Source organism: Vitis vinifera, chromosome 12 (genome assembly GCF_030704535.1).
Source record: "Vitis vinifera cultivar Pinot Noir 40024 chromosome 12, ASM3070453v1".
Lineage (NCBI taxonomy): Eukaryota > Viridiplantae > Streptophyta > Magnoliopsida > Vitales > Vitaceae > Vitis > Vitis vinifera.
Window position 1 is genome coordinate 8,830,673 of NC_081816.1, and position 7,945 is coordinate 8,838,617.

The 7,945-nt window shown below is 37.4% G+C and overlaps 2 protein-coding genes and 2 non-coding genes across 4 annotated transcripts; 2 read left to right on the forward strand and 2 right to left on the reverse strand.

Annotated features, from left to right (window-relative positions):
* Nucleotides 1-906: 906 nt before the first annotated feature.
* On the forward strand, nucleotides 907-2,456 carry LOC100253083 (cytochrome b561 and DOMON domain-containing protein At2g04850). Its single transcript, XM_002262625.5, has one exon. The coding sequence runs from the start codon at nucleotides 951-953 to the stop codon at nucleotides 2,313-2,315; it is 1,365 nt and encodes a 454-aa protein (XP_002262661.3). The 5' UTR covers nucleotides 907-950; the 3' UTR covers nucleotides 2,316-2,456.
* An 803-nt stretch (nucleotides 2,457-3,259) lies between these two features.
* Nucleotides 3,260-3,340, reverse strand: TRNAL-CAG (transfer RNA leucine (anticodon CAG)). Its single transcript has one exon. It is a non-coding gene; the product is annotated as a tRNA-Leu (tRNA).
* A 359-nt stretch (nucleotides 3,341-3,699) lies between these two features.
* Nucleotides 3,700-3,780, reverse strand: TRNAL-CAG (transfer RNA leucine (anticodon CAG)). Its single transcript has one exon. It is a non-coding gene; the product is annotated as a tRNA-Leu (tRNA).
* A 1,557-nt stretch (nucleotides 3,781-5,337) lies between these two features.
* LOC100249395 (uncharacterized) lies at nucleotides 5,338-7,740 on the forward strand. Its single transcript, XM_003633299.4, has one exon. The coding sequence runs from the start codon at nucleotides 6,276-6,278 to the stop codon at nucleotides 7,497-7,499; it is 1,224 nt and encodes a 407-aa protein (XP_003633347.1). The 5' UTR covers nucleotides 5,338-6,275; the 3' UTR covers nucleotides 7,500-7,740.
* Nucleotides 7,741-7,945: the final 205 nt, after the last annotated feature.

Genomic DNA, 7,945 nt, shown 5'->3' on the forward strand with positions numbered 1-7,945 from the left:
ACAACACAAATCAAATGAAATTGAAGGTTCCATGATTTGCATATGCCAAAAGAAAAAAACATTGAAACCTAAGTAATATTAGATAACTATTTTCAAAAATAGTTTTAAAAAATTATTTTCGAATGTTCTTTAGAATAATATTTGTTTGAAAACTTAAAATATTTTTAATTTGTTTTCTTTATTTTTAAATATGGTTTAAAAATAATTTTATATGCAGTATTTTATTTTTTATATTTGTATAATTATTTTTTAAAACAATGATTAAAAAAATAACTGAAAAATAATTAAAGAATATTATCTAAGAATTAAAAACTATTTTCTATTTTTTTTAGTTTTCTAATGTTTTTTGTGAAGAATAAAAAATTATTTTAAAAAAACAATTATCAAATAGGTCCTACAGATTTATTTAGGAAGTGTTTTTTTAAAATAATTTTTAAAAATTATCATACGATGCTTTGTAAAATAAAAGTTTGTTGAAGAATCTGAAATGTTTTTAATTTGTGATCTATATTTTCAAATGTGTTTTAAAAATAACTTTTATATGTAATATTTTATTTTTAATTATTCTTTATATTTGTATAATTATTTTTTAAAATAGGCCTTAGAAAACCATTAAAAACAACTAAAAATATTTTTTAAAAACACTATAATTTATGTTGTTAAGAACAAAAAATTATTTTATAATTTTCAAAACATGTTTTTCAATTATTTTTTTTTAATAAATAGAAAAATGCTTTTAAAAACACAGCCGAAGATTCCATGATTTCCTTACACCAATATATATATATACACAATGAAACCCTAAAACTTCTACTCTATTCATTTCCACACCCACCAACCCCAACTTCCATATTGCCTTGGCTTCAAAGTTAAGCACATACAAATGACACAATCACTCATAGTTTCCACTCACTCCTCACTCACCCATCATTCAAAAACAGCATTAGTACATGCCCACAAGCCACGCATATATGTTAACAAAAGATTGCTACCTCCTCTCCTCCTTTAAGGCCACACTCTTCTTCTTCTTTCTTCTTTCTTCTTCTTCTTCTTCTTTCTTCTTCTTCTTCTTTCTTCTTCTTCTTTTTCTTCTTCTTCTTCCACAGGCAGCAATGCTTTTCCTCTACCTGTTTTTCCTTCTCATCTGTTATGGGCCACAGCAGGCCATTTCTGCCCACTGCACCACTATCACTGCCACAAAAACCTTTGAAAAATGCATGACACTCCCCACCCAACAAGCCTCCATTGCTTGGACTTTTCACCCCCACAATGCCACTCTAGACCTTGTCTTCTTTGGCTCCTTCATTTCACCCACTGGCTGGGTTGGATGGGGCATCAACCCAACTTCAGCAGAAATGACTGGTACCCATGCCTTGATCGCCTATCCAGACCCCAACACGGGCCTGCTTGTTGTCCTGCCATATGTGTTAGACCCCACTGTTAAGCTCCAACGCTCCCCTCTCCTCTCTCGCCCCCTTGATCTCCACCTTCTCTCCTCCTCCGCCATCATGTATGGCGGCAGAATGGCCACTGTCCACAACGGCGCCGCCATTCAAATCTACGCTACGCTCAAGCTCGTACCGAATAGAACCAAAATACACCATGTCTGGAACCGAGGCCTCTACGTCCAAGGCTACTCGCCGACAATCCATCCTACTACAATTAACGACCTTCTGTCCACCGCCACCATTGATATCCTCTCTGGTTCCACTGGCTTTACACATGACAACATCCAAACATTGAAGATCGCCCATGGGATCATCAATGCCATATCCTGGGGGATTCTACTCCCCCTTGGCGCCTTCTCTGCCCGCTACCTTAGGCACATACAGTCAATGGGGCCGTCCTGGTTTTACGCGCACGCTGGGGTGCAGCTCTCAGGATTCTTCCTTGGGACAGTGGGGTTCGCCATTGGAATTAAGCTTGGGGAGATGTCGCCGGGAGTGGTCTACGGGCTTCACCGCAAGTTGGGGTTTGGGGCATTTTGCTTGGGAGGCCTTCAGACACTTGCTCTACTGTTTAGGCCTAAAACTACCAACAAGTTCAGGAAGTACTGGAAATCATACCACCATTTTGTGGGGTATGCTTGTGTGGTTCTGGGAGTTGTGAATGTTTTTCAGGGGTTTGAGGTGATGGGATCAAGCAGATCTTATGCTAAGTTAGCCTACTGTTTGAGTCTGGCGACATTGATTGGAATCTGTATAGCTTCAGAGGTGAATAGTTGGGTGATTTTTTGTAGAAAAGCCAAGGAAGAGACTATGAGAAGAGAAGGACTAATTGGGGGATCAGAGAAAGGAAGTGGAAGAATGGGTTGAGTTGATCATTGAGAAATCATTATCAGTAATTGTATTGAAACACAGAGTTGTTCATATATGCCTCTGTGTGAGGTTCATTTTGATTTCACATTTTCATGGATCATATTTATAGCCAAAAAAATGTGTTGGTTTTTAGACCCAGTTTTGTTCTTTTCTTAATTTCTAAGAACCTATGTTCATCCTTTAAATCTGTTAAATGCAATAAAATGTAGTATTTTCATTTGAAATTTCTGCTATTTTAAGGTGAGACTCTTCCACAAATTCTTAATGATCATACCAGGAAACTTCTTCAATCAATGCCTTGCAAATGAGACTTCAAGCAGATTAAGACAAAAGGGTTGGAGAGCTGTCCCAGCTTGCTGACAAGGTTTGGTATTATAAACTTAAAAACTTTTTCTAAATTTTGATTTTCTTGCTATTTTGCGGTAAAATTTCTCCACAAATGATGAATTATATACAAGGAGAAATATTCTATCCGAGTTGCAAATAAGACATATTCAAGCCTACTCCAGCAGATGGACCCAACGCCACAGTTGTGGAAACTGCAACAGGACAAGGTCTTTCTCTTTCCCAACCCCGTCTGGTGGCTAAGAAAATAAAAAAAACATGGTGAGAAAAGAAATGGAATACTAAAATTGTTCCACAAATTCTTAATCATACTCTTCAATCAATGCCTTGCAAGTAAGAATTTAAGCAAATAAGGTACAATTTATTCACTAATCATACAAGGAAGTTTCTGCCATCAAGGTTGCAAATAAGACACGTTCTCAAGCCTACACTAACAGATGAACCCAACATCACAGAAACTCTTTCTCCTTCCCAACCCCATTTGGTTACTGAGAAAAGTAAAGAAATATGGTGAGAAAATAAATGAAAATCCAATCAATATTCTGGGTTTTGTATCAAGAACTCAAAAAAGCTTGGTTTGGGAAAAGGGTTTGGATTGTCAAGAATGGGATTCGAACCCATGCCCTTTCGGACCAGTACCTGAAACTGGCGCCTTAGACCAACTCGGCCATCTTGACAGATACCTATCGAGAAACTCTTTCTCTTTCCCAACTCATTTGGTTACTGAGAAAATTACAGAGAAATGGCGAGAAAAGAAATGAAAATCCATTTAGTATTCTGGTTTTCTATCAAGAACTCATAAAAATTTGGGGAAAAAATTTGGATTGTCTAGAATGGGATTCAAACCCATGCCCTTTCGGTCCAGTACCTGAAACTGTAGCCTTAGACCAACTCGGCCATCTTGGCAGACACTTTCCAACTCATTTGGTTACTGAGAAAAGTACAGAGAAATGGCAAGAAAATAAAAGAAAATCCATTTAGTATTCTGGGTTTTCTATCAAGAACTCAAAAAATCCTTTTGGGAAAAATTTTGGATTGTCAAGAATGGGATTCGAACCCATGCCCTTTCGGACCAGTACCTGAAACTGGCGCCTTAGACCAACTCGGCCATCTTGACAGATGCTCATGAAAGTGGACAAAATCTTTCATATAGTATTAATTTTTAAAAAGGAAAGAAATCGTGTGTATACAACTCCGGTCCAAAATGATAATACCCATCAAATCTCATGTCTAAACGTAGTAACTCAAAATCTTCACCCTTGACATGAGAGCTGAAGTGGATTTCACTTTACTGGTTTCACTAGATTTCCACTGGGTTAGTAGTAGATTAGGCTATTTGCAAATCTTAGTGGTGATGAGATCGAAATATAAAATAATGAAATTATATATAAGGTACAAAACAATGAAATTCATATATAATATAATAAAATTTTGATTTCCATGTGTTATATCATGTTATTGACGATGACTTTTCGATAAATATTATAAGAATAATTTTCAACACTCTAATCTGTAATCCCATGCTAATAAAACCTATCAGGGGATGTAAATTCCAGAAATCGCCACCAAACACTCACTTTCAAAATTTGAAAAGAATTAAGATGAGACAATACATCTGCTTTCTGCTATTAACCTCAAGTAGTAGAAAAACTCCCCTTACCCTCGTCTAGGTGGCATATCACAAGGGGAAAATGATGTGTCAATGGTCATCCTTGTGCACGCATATGTTGAAAGATAAGTCCAAGAATCAGAAAATAAGCAAACAATAACTAGTTGATGCCTTCAACATCTCAATTTGTCAACAAGCACCCACATAGGACATTGATGTACTCACACTTTAACCAAATTCTCATTCCCTTATCTATACCCCCAACTCACCTTTCCCCTCTTTTCTACAAAGAGAATCAAAGCTGAAATCATAGCATCTACCCACCCACTCTACTCCTCCCCACTGGGTCTGTGGCCTCAAACACTAGGCCAAATCATTCTGAAAACAACCCCATTTTTAGAGATGTGTTTGGGTGTTCTAAGCAAGTTCATTATCATTGAGTTCTGACTCCTAAAATCACTTTTTAACACCTCAATAATTCTTTTTTTTTCATTTATATATTTGGGCATTTAGGATTGAAAACAATCTTCAACAGGTTAAGCCCTATTTCTCACTGATGATACAGCCTTAGACATTGAAAGAACTCAATGAATTGGTTTAGTGGCTTAGTGCTGTTCCATTTTCTGGCTAGTGGGTTACTCTTAAAAAAGGGGTTGGGTGTGAGCCATATAGAGAGACATAATTGGTATTTAAAAAAATAAAGTATTTTTGTTTCTTATCGAAATGATATATTATCCATATTTCATACTTTCATTTACATATAACATCAAAGAGTATTTTTGTTTAATTTTTTTTATGAAAAATATGTATTTTCATACACATTTGAAACTAACGGTAAAATAAGAATTTTAAAAAAATAAATCAAATGTTATGCCGTCTAAAATTAAAATATAGTACCACTTGGATTATTAAAAGTGGTACAAGATGATACTTATATAATGAAAAGAAGTGCGGAAAGCCAAATTAGTTTTTTACTAATATGCTACGTTTGGATTTTCAATTTTAGGCTTTTAATTTGACGATTTTTCACACCCTTCTCCCTTCTTCTTTCCTTCAATTTATTTAACTGATTTTTATTTTTGTAATTTCAAAATTCAGACAGCTCCAGAAGGTGAGGAGTCAGATTGTTTCGGTGTATTCTTTCCGTAGATTTTTCTAAAGCCTGTACCAAACTCATGCCAATCACCTGACTCCATTCAGGATAACAGAGATTTAGGGGGTGGAGAGTGGGGAGTGGGGGTTTCGCAAAAATCAATTCAACTCAATTCTTTTCTTCTGTTCAGTACTAACAGACAAAGAAAAAAGAGACCAACTCACTTTTCCTTCTATATCTCACTTTTTTCTCTTCTTCAAAGTATCTGGCCATTTGGAAGGATTTTGCTTCATTTCCCTCTTTTTCCTGATTGGCTTCCTTGAATTCTGGGTAGTGCTTCTTTGTCGAAATCTGTGCATATCTCTGATTAGGCCTTGATGGGTTTTGCTTATTTTTGAACTTGGTATATGGAATTTAGCCCAATTTCATCTCAAAGGTCCCAAATATAGAGGCCTTTGGCTTTTGGGTCGAGTTCTTCTGTGTGTTTCAACTCAAGTTGGCATCTTTGCTCCAAGGGTTTCTGGTTAATGTTTTCAGTCCTGTGGCTTGGGTTGAAGTTTTTACCAAAACTTTGCAGGTGTTTGGCTCTGGGTCTTGATAATCAACCTCTGTTTGAGCTCAATCTTGGATCTTCAGCTGCAGTTTTTGGTGTTCAAGGACTTCACCCTCTTGACTATGATCCTGGGCTCTAATTAGACTTTCTATGTGTTGGTATTGGGTTTTTATTACTTCTCTTTGTTTCAGCTCAAATTTAGACTTTGGGTCTAGGCTTTGGCTTTAATTGTTGAGCTTGGGGTCCAAAGTACATCACAATTTGTAGTTTTGTATTGGGTTCTAGGTTTTACTAAAAGCTTCTGAATACTAATTCACTTGGGTTATTAATTCTTATCATAGGAATTCACCAGCTAATATGTTGTCAAACACCCATGTTGTCGCCCATCTTCCAAAACCAAAACCTGATTCCCTGGTTCAGAAAGGCGAACTAGTGAGGGATTTTGGGGCTTGTAGGAAGGAAACTATGTTGGGAAACAATGAATCGTTTATTGGGTCTCTTGAGGTCTATATACATCAAGCAAGGGACATCCACAACATATGCATATACCATAAACAAGATGTATATGCCAAGTTTTGCTTGACCAGTGATCCTGATGCAAAAGTTTCAACTCAGATCATCAATGGAGGAGGGAAAAACCCTGTCTTCAATGAGGGAATTCAGATAAATGTGCAGAAAATTGACTCATCTCTGAGATGTGAGATATGGATGTTGAGTAGGATTAGGAATTATCTTGAAGATCAGTTGCTGGGCTTTGCATTGGTGCCTATTTCAGATGTTCTCATTGGGAATGGAAAATTAGCCCATGAATTTCCTCTATCCTCAACTGAGTTGTTCCATACTCCAGCTGGGTTTGTTCAGTTGTCTCTCACCTACACTGGAGCTTCACCTGAAGTCTTGGAAGTTCATGTGCTGCGCTCCTCCTTGGCTGCCAATTCAGCTGGGCAAGACTCAGAGGTACCTGATTTAGTTCCATGTGAATTTGAGAAGATTGAGTTCCCAGATCCTAAGATTGTGAATGAAAATCAAATGATGGTTTCAAAGTATTTTGAGATACAATGTGCTGAAGGAGACTTGCAAAGCTCTGAAAGTGGTTCAGATACCGGTGTTCTCTCAACAGATTATGATGATGCCTTTGAAGTTCTGAAGAGCGAAACTACCCCATGGAGTGTTTCAACCGATGGGTCTCCCTCTACTTCAATTCCTGCAAGTTCTCAATCTTTTTCTGATACTACAGAAGCAGCAAAGTCTCAGAATCTTGATGCTGTTTCATCGAGAAAGGAAAGGATTGAAGCTGTTGGAGAGGCTGAGAGTGGCTTCTCAGCAGACCCCAGAAAGGCAACTACACACCCTGTTGTCAGTGTAAACATTGAGGCAGAAGAAAAGGTGGTTCAGCAAGAGATCGTGGATATGTACCTGAAGAGCATGCAGCAATTCACTGAGTCCTTGGCAAAGATGAAGCTTCCTATGGACCTCAAAAATGAGTCCCACAATTCAGAAAACTCGAGCATGGATGAAAATTTGCCTGCAGTGAAGGACAACAGTCCAAGAGTGTTTTATGGGAGTAGAGCTTTCTTCTGAACTGGTGGTTGGGCAGCACAGAGGTGACTCAAGGCTGTAGAATCTCAGGTCTCAACTCTTGGAGTGGATAGTGTTGAGGTGTTCCCTTTTGTATGTTGGGGTTCTCTAAATAATGGGTAAAACACACAACTCTCTTAGTATATATGCAAATAAATCTATTGCCCCTCTGCCTTGTCTACTGCATTTATGTAAATGATCATCCTTTAGCTGGAAATAACATCGAAATCCTGGTTAAGCAAAACTTGAATCACTCCTACATCTCCATTTTTCATATTTTATCCACCATATTCCCAAGTTATCTGACAGCACAAGCTCAAACTCTCACAGTGCCAAGGATTGGGTTGCTCTAATGTTGAAAGGGCTGTCCTGTATGTGCCCCTTGCTTACAGTACATTCTTACATTTAGCATCTGATGTGGGTTGGAAAAGGTAGAAGGAGAAAACAAG

What these genes read in the sequence shown, in the direction of transcription:
- LOC100253083 (XM_002262625.5), top strand. Translation starts at nt 951, where the DNA reads ATGCCCACAAGCCACGCATATATGTTAACAAAAGATTGCTACCTCCTC.
- LOC100249395 (XM_003633299.4), top strand. Translation starts at nt 6,276, where the DNA reads ATGTTGTCAAACACCCATGTTGTCGCCCATCTTCCAAAACCAAAACCT.